The sequence below is a fragment of the Panthera pardus genome, unplaced genomic scaffold, assembly GCF_024362965.1.
Source record: "Panthera pardus isolate Hobbes unplaced genomic scaffold, ASM2436296v1 HiC_scaffold_26, whole genome shotgun sequence".
In the NCBI taxonomy this organism is placed as follows: domain Eukaryota; kingdom Metazoa; phylum Chordata; class Mammalia; order Carnivora; family Felidae; genus Panthera; species Panthera pardus.
In genome coordinates this window covers 5,792,419-5,807,006 of record NW_026526832.1, presented here as the reverse complement: position 1 = coordinate 5,807,006, position 14,588 = coordinate 5,792,419, and the positions used below count along the sequence as shown (strand labels likewise).

The following is a 14,588-nucleotide window of genomic DNA, read 5'->3' as shown; positions in this document are numbered from 1 at the left end:
CTGGCAACCACCATTCTGCTTTCTATCTCTATGCATTTGAATGCTCTAGGTACCTCATATAAGTGGAATCATAAACTTACACCAGTCTCTTTCTGCCTGGCTTATTTCCCTCAGCCTCGAGGTTCATCCGTGTTGTAGCATGTGTCAGAAATTCCTTCCTTCTTAAGGCTGAATAATATTCCATCGTATGTATGTACCACAGCTTGTTTATCTATTCATCTGTTGATGGACACTCGGGTTGCTTCCATTTGTTTGGCTACTGTGAATAATGCTGCTCTAGTTATGTGTGCACAAATATCTCTTGGAGATTCTGCTTTCAATTCTCTAGGGTATGTACCCAGAATTAGAATTGCCATATCTCGGAGCTCCTGGGTAGCTCAGATGGTCAAGCTTCCAACTCTCGGTTTTGGCTCAGGTCGTGATCTCCCAGTTTGTGGGATCGAGCCCCGTGCCAGGCTCTGCACTGAGAGCATTGCGCCTGCTTGGGATTCTCTCTCTCTCTCTCTCTCTCTCTCTCTGCCCCTCCTCTGCTCTCTCTCTCAAAATAAATAAACGTTAAAAAAAAAAAAAAGGATTGTTGGATCACATGGAAGTTCTAGTCTTAATTTCTTGAGGAACTACCGCATCGTTTTTCCTATTTTACATTGTTTACCTATGTTTCCATTTTATACTCGACCAACAGCTGCAAAGGGTTCCAATTTCTCCATATCCTCACCAACACTTGTTTGCTGTTTTCTTAGTAGCCATCCTAATGGGTGCAAGGTGGTATCTCATTGTGGTTTTGATTTGCATTTCCCTAATGATTAGCAATGTTGAGCATCTTTTCATGTGCTTCTTGGCCATTTGTATGTCTTCTTTAGGGAAAAGTCTGTTTGGATGTCTTATTGTTATCATCTGAATTTCTCTACTAGTGGTTTTGACCATATCCACATAGGTTTCTTAGATTTTGGGGGGGTTTCCTCTTCCAACAAGTGCCTGCTCATATCCTTTGTTCATTTATTTTTCTTGCTGATTTGCAGGAGTTCCTTGTACACTAAGGCTGTACTAATCTTGTAAATTTTAGACTTTGCACATATCTTCTCTCATTTTGTCATGTGTCATTTGGGACAGATATCTTTCATTATGATATAGTAAAGTACCCCTCTTCCCCCCCCCCCCTTTTTTTTTTTTTGCTTTATGGATTGTGCTTTGAAATTTTGTCTATTAAATCCTTTCCTCGCTCTGGGTTTCATAGATATTCCCCTCCGTGTGTGTGTGTGTGTTTTTTTTTTCCTATCAATGTTATCATTCGGCCATTCACATGGACTCTTTGACCATCTGAGCACTCTCCTTGTAATGGGATAACATCATTTTTCCCTATAAAGTGAGTCAGAATTTTCCCAGTAAGACCAGCAGACTTTGATGCACCTTTTATTGTATATTAAGCTTCCTTAGAACTAGGGATCCATTTCTAAACTCTCCACCATGTCCCCAGGGGTTGTCTGTTCTTTCACTAACATCAGACTGTTCTTTTGTTTGTTTTTAAACAACGTCATTGTAGTATGCTTAAATATTTGGGAGAGAGAGATTCCTGTCCATTCCCCTTTTACGTAGGCATCTGTAGAAATTTATTCCTCCTCACACATTTTGGAGTAAGCTTTCATAGCTGGAATTTTTATTGGGATTACAGCGATGTTACAGATTAATTTAGGGAGAGGTAACATCATCGTATATCAGGCCACCCCTCCCAAGAGCATGAGATGACTCTACTTGGGGAGTGTCTACACCCACACTTTGCTCCCACCTAACAATTAGCAGGCAATGGATGGAGTTTGCTAAATCAATGCTAGGAGTTGATCTCCAAAAAGGAAGAAAGAGTGGCTCTAGAATGTTACTCAGCACCACTTCCTCCGATCCCAGGCAAGTTGGGCAATAGGAAGGGAAACATCCTGTTACAGAACCTATGTTTTCTGGGTAGATGAAATCCAAGTATGATAGATAAAAAGCATATAGTGGGAAGTTGAGCTTCCCACCCAGAAGGGTTGGGTTCCCCTGAAGTGAGAGCAAGGGGCAAGGGGATCACAGAACAACAGAACGATTCCTGGCTTTCCCCAGGGTTGTCCAACCCTCCTGGCCAGCATCACATGGTGGCACTGGCTGGTTCATCATCATCAATGTTGTTTGGAGGATTGATCATGCTTTTCCAAACCCATCCCCTCCACAGTCTTCCTGAGCCACATTCTAACCATGCGACGTAAGTAGACAGATTATTATCTTTATTCAATAGAAGAAGAGAACTAAGGTCCACAGAGAAGGAAGTTCACTCATCACTCAACAAACATTTATCAAGAGTCCATAGTGCTGGCCCTGGGACGTAGCAGAGACCAAACAAATGGTCCCAGCCTAGCGTTGGTAATAAGTCAGCAGCAGAAACCATGACGGGCATGTTGCTTTTTCAGCCAGCACCCCTTCCCTGAGTGAATCAACCTCTCCACATCCCATTCCTGTTGTGGTGGTCAATCAAGGTGTTCCCCCCTCATTTTGCATAGTTAGGGAGAGAGGGCAGTGGTCTGGGCGGAACCAATATGGCACCATACTCCCTAGACACAGGGATTGGGCAGAGGGTGGGCAGATTGTCACAGAGGGTGGGCAGACGATCCTAGCAGGACCCATCAGAGTCTTCCCCGGGGTTTTCATATGGATGTTGGGGGACAGACATTTCTTTCTAAGGTTGCTAAAGCAGATGGGTCTTAGGTTGCTGGCAATCATCTTGGTATAGGAGAGAAGTGTCAAGAAGAATAAAACCAATTAGAGACAAGTAGTGTAGACACACAAGAGAGAAATCAGAGACTGACAACATCGTTTGATCACTGGATCCAGTTATGCCCGAAGTTAGCACACCTACACTTTCTAGTTATGTGAGCCAACCCATTATCTTTTGGCTTGGGTTTATTTGAGTTATGATCGGTGGAAAGGAAAAGAGTGCTCCTGGACAGAGACCACAACAACAAGTCCAGCTTTATGCCCACTCCGCTCGACTGTCATTCCTCAGGATCACCACTTTTAGGTTGAGGCTGGTTTTGGTTCTAATTTCCCATTTCGCAGAATCTCTTTGAACCCTAATTCTGCCAGCAAATACCTTTTATTCCTTATTGTTTCATGGCATCTTCTAGAATGCTAAACCCACCTTCTGGGTCAATATTCAAGTTGTGGATAAAGATGTTGGGGTGAAGGACCGAGCCCTTTAACACAAAACAACCTCCTTCCTCAGGCCATCCAGCCTTTAACTTTTCACACTGTTTCTGACATTCCTAGAACCCCAAATTCCAACTATTATACAAGGACTTCATATTCCCACTCCTCATTCCCCATCCCCCACCCCAGCTTCTTGGCTCAAGTGTTCTTCCACAGATCTGCCAACCTCGGCCAGGGAGTAAGATGGTGAGCATCTCTTTGCAGCTTTCGTTTTCCCACTTTCCAGCCCCCAGCGCCCGGATTCCACTCCTCCATTCTCAACTGTGCAGTTTATTGCAAAATTTAACAAGACTTTATGGAAGGTTCTGGAACAGTGGAAGGGAAGTGCAACACAGAGCACAACCCAATGGTTACCTCTGAAGGTAACTGGGCTGAGCCCCTAGACCTGGAAAGGGAGGTGGTAATCTGAGAAAGGGACTCTTTCTCTGAAACCCCCTGGTGAGTGTCTTTCTCTGTCTGGGGCTCCTGAGTTGCCATCCAGGTTGGGTGGGTCCAAGCCCAAATGAGCTGCTCTGTTTCTCCCAAGGTCAGGTCAGTCACAGTCATTCTCCGCAGCAGCTGGCCTGCAGGTCTGGCTGCATGGCAGCTCCATGTTTTCTACACCTTCTTGAATCTTCAATTCCCCAACTCAGATCCACGTCTAAGAGGTGAGGCTTCTTTTCAAATGTCCAAATTACAGCAAACAACAAAAACAAAACACATTTTTTTTTTTTCCAAAGAAGCAACATGACTGAGAACATACTCTGCTCACTGACAGACTTGGTTTCTGCTGTCACAATCCGGGCAACTCGCCAGTCTGAGGCATCTTGGGAATGCTTGGGGCTACGTCTCAACATTGAATCTCCCTCAGAAGGAGAGGTGGGAACCTACCTCAGATAACTGTGAAATTCAACGGCCTATATAGATAGTGTTCCCAGAACAAAGCGGGTGTCAGGTAAACTCAAATCTGTTCTCTTAGGAGTCAACTCACAACTTCTAAATAAAGGTGGTTTTGTTTTTGTTTTGTTTCAGCCTCGGGATCGCAGGATCTAGTTGTGGCCAGTGCACCCAGAAAAGAAAGGTATCATGGGAAACATGGATTTTGCAAGGGCCGAAAGGGCACCGCAAACCCGGGTTAAAGTCAACGGACACAAACATACAGCCTGGGTAGATATTACGCAAAGTGGCACAAAGGAGGCAGAGAGATGGCTACACCCTGGAGGGGTAGGTTGGGGGCAGTCACATCAAGGGCAGTGAGTCGAGGAGGAAGGGATGTGAACCACCTTTTCTCTCTCTCACAGCCAGGCCTCCATGTGGTTTTGCTCATGCTGCGACAACAATATTCTGAAACTGGGTTTCTCTTGTGCATCAAGTGCGTTCATTACATGGGAGCAGTGGGGGAACACAGCCGTCATTGTTCCTTCCCTCATTTATTCTATATGGTTTGCCTGCTACTTGCGGGTCCCCTGATGTGTATGTTGGGAACAGTCAAAAGATGAATGAGTTAATGCAGTCTTCATTCACCTGACGCTTAGGGCCGAGACATGAGTTGGGTATCAATCCAATAACCGCACGAATAAATAAACGGGTCACAGGACCACCTGAAACCCAGGTACCTGGTGACTGCAGCTCGTCCCTAACTATGGTCTAGAGTTCTAACCAAGGAGGGAAATGACACTGGGGAGGACTGACTTGTTTTTCCATGATCCATAACTGGCTTCTGGTGATTCTCTTTTCTAAACGTTCCCAACTTGGAATTTTGCTAGATGCTGAACTCCAGCTTGGGAGGCCATATATACCCCGGGAGAGAAACTCATTTATTAGAAACTGGCTGCCCTGGAGTCCTTGTTCAACCTTCGGGTATCCTCGAGTCTCAAGGACGTCTCCAGGGGTCTCCACGTCCCCACAGGGCCTGCCTGGAAGGGCGAACCGGGCGCAGCACAAAAACAGGGGCGCCCGCAGGAGCCTGTGCTCTGCACGCGACTTCCACGCCATCAGAATGCAGCCGCTCCGCCTACAGTCAACTCGGCCCCCGCCCCCAGGAAGGATCACGTGGCCGAGCAGCGCACACGTGGCGTGGCGTGGCATGGCGTGGCGTGGTGCGGCGTGACGCGGCGTGACGTGGGGCGTGGCGGGGCGTGGCGGGGCGCCGCGGGGGCGGGCCCCCGAGCCCGGTGCGCGTTCCAATTGGTGAACGGGGCTCCCTTTTAGCCGGCTACGCAGAGGCCGCCAGCCCTTGCCTTCCGGCGTCTTCACGGGCTGCTGTTTTGGCGGGAGTTGGCGGCGGGTGTGAGGTGAGAACCGTGGGTTTGCTCCCGCTCTGGGGCAGGTCAGACCAGGCCTAGGATAGTTCCGGGGCCTTCCCATCTTGGGAGCCAGCTCGGCTCGGGCGACTTTTCGGGAGGGGGTTGGCGAGGGTTGGACGGAGTGCGGACTTTGCACGGCCTGCCGCGCAGATGAGTCCTACTGTGGCTTCCCGGCAGCCTAGACCTATGGGACGCGTCCAGGTCAGACGTTCGACCCCGCCACTGGCGCAGTCGCTTTTTCTTTATCTTGAGACAGCTCGGGGAATGCTTTGCGAGGGGTCTGGTGAGAGGCCCGAGTTCCGAGCCCGCTCCTCCCTCCGTTCCCTGGGCACGCCGTGTTCAAGCTGCGGCTCTTTGTGGGGAACAGACATTCCACACAGGAGAGCGGGTTTGGATGTTATCCCTTGACCAGGGGCTGCAAACTCAGCTGTGCACACGGGCTGGGTATCAGGCGTGATTGATGTGGCAAATGGTAAGGCAGTGCTTCCGGGCTCCAGCCAGCCCAGGCCGTCTGGGGTACAAGCCAGAGACGCCCGCTCTCAGGTTGGGGAGTGTTTTTTTTTTTTTTAAATATAACAACAGCAGTTGGAAACCTGTTGTTTTTAATAGAGCAAGCACACTAGCTTTAAATGTTGAAGTTAATTAATCAAGTTTTAGAACATTATGTGGCCAAGTAAAATACGTATATGAACTACATTTGGCCCTTGCGATGCCAGTTTGCCACCTCTGCTATAGATGTCCAGGCAGGAGCTACAGAGTGACAGAAGCCCCTATTTTGGGGACTTGAGCACTAGAAAGATCTACCCCAGAACTGACCTCTGGATCTTATGAGCGGAGTAGTTGACTTGGGGTGAATGGGAGTTACCCCTTGCCTGTGTTTTACGCTGCCCCTTTAGGGTTGGCACGGATCTAATGGGGCTAGATTTTAAGAGTGGGGGTGGTCTGAGGCTGGGGAGAAGACATCCTCCTTGCAGAGTAGGCAGAAATCTTCACATGGCAGCCTTGGCTTGGGAGCTCCCTGTGCCAAGTGTCTGTGAATGGGGCTGTGAGAACGTTTTTCAAAGTAGGAAGTACATTTGGAATGAGTCTACCAGAGCTTGTGCACTGAAGGAATTTCCATCCTCCTGCCTCTTGGCTTCATGGTTCTAAACTGTGCTAAGTGGGAAGAGGAGAGACCCAGGGGAATTCTGGGAGAGGAAGTTCCAGTCTGCCATCCAGCACTTCCTGGGTCCCTCCTCTGTGCAGCTGTTGCCCCCAGGAGATTTTCAGATGATGTGGGGAAATGAAACCTTGGCCCTGCAGGAGGCTTCTTGCCCAGCAAGCTTGGGCTGGGGGAATCAATGAACAGAGGCAAAAATTAGAGGGTGATCCAGAGGCATCAAGGATGGAGAGCCATGGACAGAATTTGGTGGGATGACGGGGAAGGGAGAAGGTGCTTCCACATGGTTATTTTGTTCATTGTGTGGTGGGGTAACATCAATAATTGGATCAGCCTACCCATCAGCGACATTGTGAGAAATCTGGTCAGAGGGGTTTTTAGCGTCCAGTTTCTAGGCCCAGAGGAGTTCAGAGTCGTTTTGGGGAAGAAAGATGTTTGTTAGCTCAGGGGAGTATTATGGTGGGAAAGAGGGTGCTGAGGAGATACCAGGTGGGAGCGTTTGTGGAGAGTACTATTACGAGGGGATCCACTGTGGAAAAGTCTGTTTTGCTCCCAACCAGATGAGCATTCCTTGGGAACAGGTCTGTGTTCTGGCCCCCAACTGTCCCCCACCTAGTACCCATGATGGAATGGATAAATTTCTGTCTTCTGGTGCAAAGGGAAGAGCAGCTGAGCAGGACCTGGTAGCCTTGTGATGATGGTCCTGTTCCTCTTTAGCAGTCTGATGCCTCCTTCCTGCCAATCCAGCCTTCTTTCCCTGTGCACAGAAGGGGTCTCAGTTTCCATTGTCACCCCCGTCTGTACTATGAGATGGCAGGGTGCCTGTTGATGGCAAGACAGCTGATCCCTTTCATGTTAGCCTGAGGGAGCCCCTGATCTGGACGTTGTGATATCTTTTGAGCCCAGCTGGCTTCCTTTGTAGGACTTGTCAGGTATAGGGTGGGGCTTTGATCTGAGCCAGTCTCCCTCCATCTTCCATCCTGGCTTCTCACTCCTCCTGGCCCAGGTATTGTCCGTCCGTTCTGGAGGTGGGGGCTGAGGAAGAGTCACTCCAGGAACTTCTGGTTGTGGCCCAAACTACAGTTTCCCCTCCATCCTTCTTCCTCTCCCCAGGTAAGGTTCCTGTGGGGGGAGAGAGAGGCGCAGAAGTGGCTAGTTCCCAGATTTTATAGGCCCCCAATGGATACCATGTTGGAAGCCAGACTCCCGACCAAGCAGAGGAACACCCAGAACAGCCGGGAGGTAGTGTGGCCCTTCCCATTCCCCCAGTACCCTCTGTCCTCTCCCCTCCCCTCCCATGTCCCCTCACTTCTGGAACTTCCTTCCCCCTGCTAAGGACTTTGAGACCTCTCATTTCTTCCTGTGGCCCTTTTCCAGACCAGCTTGTGGTCCTCAGGCTTTGGGATGAAACTGGAGGCTGTTACCCCATTCCTGGGGAAATATCGCCCCTTTGTGGGTCGCTGCTGCCAGACCTGCACTCCTAAGAGCTGGGTGAGTGATGTTGGGGCTGGGCCCCATCCAGGAAGCTTGGGGAAACTTGACTATGAGAGCCATGGCTTTGGGAAGCAGCTTCCTTTATGTCTTTCTGAGTTCAGCCCTCTCCTGCCCATGCCTCTGCTCTTCTCTCCAGGGGATGGATGCACCGGTGTTGGTTGTATTGTCAGCCTGGGGCTGGCTTCCAGGCCTGGGAGAGTTGGGTGGAGAAGTGCAGAGAGAGGAGCTAGGGTGTGGCCAGAGGGCTGGGGTCTGGCCATGCCTGCGTGAGTCTTACTGTTCTGTTCTGGGGACACTAAAGTCACATAATGTGCAACACATGCTTGAAGACCTTGTGTCCATGCCATGTGCTGGTGCTGATGAGCCCCAGGGTCCTGGCAGAGATCCAGGCTACATGTTCTCTGATGTTGATAAGAGAACTTCTCAGAGACTTTATATGCTACGCTCCAAGAGGCTGATTCTGTAGAGAGTGCAACACTTCTGCTTTGACCATGGAACTCTTCTTCCTGAGGAAGTCTCCAGATGAGAAATGAAATGCTGTGGTGTAATTGTCTCCTGGTATACTCAATAGTTCATCAGGCAGAGACTACAGAAGATAGAGCAGGAGCTTTCCTTTGTTGGTTTTTGAAGGCCCCCCTCCCCCCAAGGACATGCTGTCCCTGGCCCCTCTCGTGCAGGAGTCCCTCTTTCACAGAAGCATAATGGATCTAGGCTTCTGCAACGTGATTCTGGTGAAGGAGGAGAACACCAGGTAGTCAGAGCTGGGGGATGGGTGGAGGGTGGTGGGCAGGGCCCTTGGGTGCAGGGCTGCTGGGGCCCTGCTTTGTGGTGTCATTATTTTTCCCTTTGGTGGAAAAAGAAGGGCCCCTGTCCTCTGTTCCATACCCGCAGGTGGGGAGAGGCAGCTTGGAACTCTCCTGCAGATTGTTCTGTGAGCATTTATGGATTGCCCACAGTGTGTCAGGCCCTAAACCCGTACCCCACTCAGCAGGGAGAGGGGAGGGATGGGGGCACAGAGGGGCAGGTGCTGCTTCTTCCTGCTCCATGATAAGCCAAGCTCAGGTGTTCTCAGGCCGTGGGACTCAGGTGTGATCCCTTTCTGATGGAGCATGCTCTGTAGACCCTAGTGCAGCGTGGGCCCTTTGAAACATCTTCCCCCTGCTCTGGGGGCTGTGCTCAGGTTTCGGGGCTGGCTGGTTCGGAGGCTCTGCTGTTTTCTGTGGTCACTGGAGCAACACATACCACCTTGTCGGGACGCCCCAGAGAAGATCATGGAAAGAACTGGGTGAGGAGGCATGGACTGGGGTCTGGATGGCACTTCTGAGACCCTTGAAGGGATGACAAATGCTCTAGGTAGGGGTGGTTGAGAGGGCTGGCTTCTAGAGCATTAGCTTTGCCTGGCGCCCTTCCTTAAAGATGTAGGATAAATACTGGAATCTGTGCTCATCGGGATGCTGTGGTGCTGAGGGAAGTTACCTGAGAGATCTTAGTCCTGCCCCAGCCTAACACCACTCCTCCTCACACCACAGGGTGCAGAATGTCATCTCAGGGAGGGACCCAGGAGGGGCTGGAGAAGGCCAGGTGTCAGGCCTTGTGAAGAAAGAGGTACAGCGCATCCTGGGCCATATCCAGGCTCCACCCTGCCCCTTCCTACTCAGGTAACTCTGTGCTGAGGGGCATTCTTTTCTGGGCGGGGGCCTCTGCCCTTCTGGAAAGTGAGTGTTGGTTAAGTTTGGGGAAAGACTAGACTCCCCTCCCGGGAAGTTGGATGGTGTGTTTACCAGAGAGCCCGAGGGAATGCCTGAAGACACTGTGAGACCTTTTGAGGACACCTGGCTCCTTGGTGGGGCCAGTCAGGTATGGGGTGAGGCTTTGACCTGAGTCAGCTTCCAGCCCAGGTTCTTACCATTGCTGGCCTGGCGTTGTCTCTCTGTCCTGAGGATAGGGGGTTGGGGGTCACCCCAGGAAGCCTTGGTTGTGGTCCAGACTTCAGCTCCTTTTCTGTTCTTCTTTCTCTCCCCAGATCAGGTTCCTGTGGAGGAGGGGAGGTGGCTGGTTTCCTCCATCTTACAGGCTCCCATGCTCTCTCCCACACTCCTGTAACACAGGTCTGAGCTCTTCTGAGATGCAGGGCACTGTTCCTGGAGAGTGGAGGGATGCTTGGGACAGAGTAACACATGGCTGCAAGGACAGAACAAGGGCTAGGATTGAGAATACCTGCAGGGGAGAAAGAGACTTGTAAGCCAGGGACACAAAGGGGAAAGGAGCCAACGTCGAGGGGGCAAGGATGGAGGGAACAGTCCTGGAGGGAATAGCATGAGCTGTGGCCATAGGAAAGGGCCAGGTTTGCTCAAGAAGCTGATGGGGTTGGAAGCTGGTGAGTGAGGGAGAGAGAGCTGTTGGAGACGAAATTGAGAGAAGGGACAAGATATGCAGGGCCATTCAAGTTGTTTGAATTTGATTTTTAAGTGCAGTGAAAACCAATGGAAAGGTTTTAGGCAGGAACTGACAAGATTAATTGGAATCAAGAGTAGAGAACAGAAGACTATTTGGGAAGCTTTGTTAGTCCAGGTGAGGTGCCATCCATGTGGCATGGGGTGGTGACAATAGGGGTTGGAAAAATGGATTGAGAGACCAGTGTGAAATTAACAGGTCTCCCTGATGGATTGAGGGTGGGGGCAATGAGGCGAAGAGATCTCAATCACGGGAGAGCCAGGTTTTTGGCAGAGCACCTGGTGTTGTGGATGGAGGGGGCAGGCTTGGGGAGGAGTGAGTTTGGCCCACAAAGGATGTTTTGGACATAAAGAGTTTCAGATACCTGACTTGTTGGAGATACTGAAGACGTAGTTGCTTAGTCTGGAGCTCAGAAGAGATTGGGGCCAGGAGCATAGATTTGCAAAGCTTTAGCATACGGATGATGTTTAAAGCTGAGAGATGAATGAGTCACTGAGGGAAAGAAGGCACAGGGCTGTGCGTGGTGCTTAGCTGTCTTGAAAGTGCTCAGTGGTCAACTGCTTGGTTAGGACAGGAAGTAGAGGTTGTCAGTAACTTTGACCAGCCTTCCATGTGACAGTTGTTTGACTTTGCTGAGACTTCTAGTCCCTTGACCTGACCATCTTTATACCAGTCATCAGCCCCTCTCTTGTCTTTTCTTCCCTCCTAGACTTGCTTCAGTTCCATAGCATTGGAATTCATGATGATAATGTCCTGGTGAAGGAGTCACTTGGTTCTGTTTGGACTCAGCTACCTGCCTTTTCTGTACCTGCCTTTTCTGTTTCCTTTATGAGATTCTCAAAGAGGCACATAGCATTCGCCCAGACTGATCCAGACTGCTCCTCAGGTTTACCCACTGTCAGCTGATGCCCCCATCTTCTGCTTCATAGAGAAATAGAAGCCACTGGACGAGGGCATGCTGCCTGTCCACCACGTCTCTGTGGTGCTTGCATCTACGCTTCTGTCCTTGTTCCCCACCAGTCCCCCCACTGGGCCTCTGGGGAATGCTGCCTCAGGGACTTGGCCCTTTCAGTTCTCCCCTTTTTGTATCACTAACTCCTTCCTTTATATTTCACCTTTCCCAGCAGTTTTCAAAGACCAGGCTAGGTTATGCCTAGAGAGGGTCTTGGTACTCTAATTTCCTTTGGGGTAAATGGAGGCAGGAGATGCCCTGAAGCTGATTTGAGGCAGTTGCACCATGAAGTCTTGGGAAAGTAACAGCACCTCACAGGCGTGGAGTTTGGTGTCAGGCCTGCCCTCCAGCCTCTGCACCACCACTTAGCTTTCTCTACTGTTCAGCTTCTGTAACCTCCTCAAGGCTCACTTCCTTCTTCCATAACGTGGGGACAGTAATAGTACTTGCCTTAGAGGAGTGCTGGGCAGCGTTCTGAGGGCCTGTGGGGCCCAGACAACCTCAGACTGGCTGTCCCTCTCCAGACTATTCAGCTGGGCGCTGCTGCGGTTCCTGAAATGTGTCTTCCTGAACGTGCAGCTCCACAAGGGCCAGATGAAGATGGTCCACCAGGCCGCCCAGGCGGTAAGGCCCGCCCTCCATTGGGATGGGGATGGCGGGAACAGAGGAGCAGAGGCTAGCCAAGCCCCAAGTTGGGACCAGCCCCATCAGCTGGTGGGAAAAATCCACTGCTCTTTGACGACCTTCTCTTCGTGTCTCACGGTCTTGCTCCCATGGGGCTTCCTCTAACGTCTTTTCATCATGGTCTTAACCATTATGTCAGTGCATTACCTTAAAAGTTGTTGACAGAGCTCCTCTACTTTTGGGAAATGTGCTCAGAGGAAGAACTGCTCAGCTGAACCCTCCCTCCCTCTGGGGCTGCCCTGGGTCCGGAGGTGCTGGGTTTCAGCTTCCTGCATCTTCAGGGTGGGGGCGGATTGGCACTTCCCTCTGGCTGTCCCCAAGCAGGGCTTGCCGCTTGTCCTCCTCTCTACCCACAAGTCCCTCCTGGATGGGATCCTGCTGCCCTTTGTGCTGCTCTCCCAAGGCCTGGGTGTGCTCCGTGTGGCTTGGGACCCCCGCACCTGCTCTCCCACCCTCAGGTAAAAGCTTTGTGCCCCTAGACATACAAGGCAGAAGTCCCCAGCCCAGGGCAGGGGTGTGTGGGGATGTGTATGGGGGTGTTGCAGCTGCCCAGAAGCCTTCTTCATTGTCTCTCTGTTCCCAAGTCTGCCATCTCCACCAGTGGGGCTCAGATGGAGGGTTAGCCCTAAGGCCATGCCTGGATTCAGGATATTCAGGCAGGATCCAGGCTGGCCGTGGTGGGCCAAAGCTCTCACTAGCTTATCCTGCCTTGGTCCCATCTCCTGAGCCCCTTCTCTCATCAAGCTTTGCCTTGTGCCCCACAGAGCCCTGCTAAAGAAGCTTGGGGGGCTTTTCCTGCCCCCAGAGGCCAACCTCACCTTGGACAGCTCTGAGGGAGTCATTGCAAGGGCCGTGGTCCATGCCGTAAGTGCCCCCAGTGGTTCCAGTGGGGCCAGCCCAGAGTACAGGGACTTGTTGCTGCTCTGGCCTTGATATCTGCCTCCCCTAATTCTCTTCCAGGCTATAGAGCAGCTGTTGGTCAGCAAGCAGCCCTTGCTTATATTCCTGGAAGAGCCTCCTGGGGTCCTGGGGCCTCGGCTGTCAGCCCTGGGCCAAACCTGGCTGGGACTGGTGGTGGAGGCTGTCCAGGTGGGCGTTGTCCCAGATGCTATGCTGGTGCCAGTGGCCATCACCTATGATCTGGTTCCAGATGCACCCTGTGATGCATACCACGTGAGACCCTCCTGCCCCGGGGACCCCAGATGGGTACCATCTCTAGAGAAGATACACATTGTTTTGGTTTTTAAAAATTTTTTAAATTTATTTTCGAGAGACCGATAGTGCAAGCAGCAGGGGAGGGTCAGAGAGAGAGGGACACAATGGAATTCAAAGCAGGCTCCAGACTCTGAGCGGTCAGCACAGAGCCTGATGCAGGGCTTGAGCCCATGAGCTATGGGATCATGACCTGAACTGAAGTCAAATACTTAAGCAACTAAGCCACCCAGGTACCCCATGAGAAGATACACATTATTGTGTCCTGTGGCCAGTTCCCTTTAGGGCTAGGGTTAAGGGGAGAATTCAAAGGACTTCTTCAATCGTCATCCTGTGGCACTTGCCAAGGCCCTTATAGTTACTGAGTCATTTCATCCTCACAAGACCCAGTTAGAGGGATTTCTCCTGTTTCGTGGTTGAGAAAATAAGCTTGAAGAGGTCATGGTCATGTACCAGTTTGGGCCCAAGATAAAGCAGAGCAGAAAACAGTGACCCCAGGAAATCTGTTCACTCAACCCCTCCCTCCCTGCAGGCCTCGGCCCCACTGGGGTTGTGGACAGGAGCTCTGGCTGTCCTGCGGATCCTGCGAGGCTGGGGCCGCAGCCGCCCAGTCTGTGTCCGTGTTCACCTGGCCCAGCCCTTCTCCCTACAGGTATGCAGCCTGTTGGGTAAGGCTGGGAGTACCTGGGGTCTGTCCCGTGGCTTCTGGCAGCCTGGCCCTCAAAGCCCTCTGCAGGGATAGCCTTGCCTGCCTCAGGTGTGCTATGTGCAGGTTTCCTGGTGGGCCAGGGTAGGCCACCTAAGAGCCTTGTCCTGGGCAGGAATACACCATCAACGCTAGAAGCTGCTGGGGCAGCAGGCAGACCCTGGAGCAGCTGCTGCAGCCCATCGTGCTGGGCCAATGGTAGGGGCATGGGCGTGTGTGGGTCTCAGGGGCAAGGCTGGTAGCCCTGTCAATCCAGCTTGTAAGCTGGCACCCCTTTCCCCCATACCCACAAACACATCACCGTTTCCTCCAGCCTTCCCTCGCCAGTTATCCATGGGTCATCTACAACAGTCCCGGGCCTCCCTCCTTGCCTATAACCTGATTGCGGGACATGGCAGATAGGCCTGG

General features: G+C 51.4%; 1 protein-coding gene across 7 annotated transcripts in view; it reads left to right on the top strand.

The window, feature by feature from the left end:
- The window catches only part of GPAT2 (glycerol-3-phosphate acyltransferase 2, mitochondrial), a 51,781-nt gene that overhangs the window by 33,491 nt on the left and 3,702 nt on the right, over nt 1–14,588 (top strand). For 5 of the 7 annotated variants that reach the window (XM_053890970.1, XM_019446002.2, XM_019445986.2 and 2 more), the window contains 13 exons: nt 3,461–3,596; nt 4,246–4,437; nt 7,792–7,920; nt 8,056–8,169; nt 8,850–8,923; nt 9,353–9,457; nt 9,702–9,830; nt 12,103–12,202; nt 12,587–12,720; nt 13,027–13,126; nt 13,223–13,435; nt 14,007–14,126; nt 14,296–14,378. In XM_053890970.1, the coding sequence (XP_053746945.1) occupies nt 4,300–4,437; nt 7,792–7,920; nt 8,056–8,169; nt 8,850–8,923; nt 9,353–9,457; nt 9,702–9,830; nt 12,103–12,202; nt 12,587–12,720; nt 13,027–13,126; nt 13,223–13,435; nt 14,007–14,126; nt 14,296–14,378 (1,439 nt within the window). In that variant the 5' untranslated portion in view covers nt 3,461–3,596; nt 4,246–4,299. Of the gene's footprint in view, nt 1–3,460; nt 3,597–4,245; nt 4,438–5,384; nt 5,508–7,791; nt 7,921–8,055; nt 8,170–8,849; nt 8,924–9,352; nt 9,458–9,701; nt 9,831–12,102; nt 12,203–12,586; nt 12,721–13,026; nt 13,127–13,222; nt 13,436–14,006; nt 14,127–14,295; nt 14,379–14,588 lie in introns of those variants that run through there. The other 2 variants (XM_053890967.1, XM_053890971.1) reach the window with 2 other exon arrangements.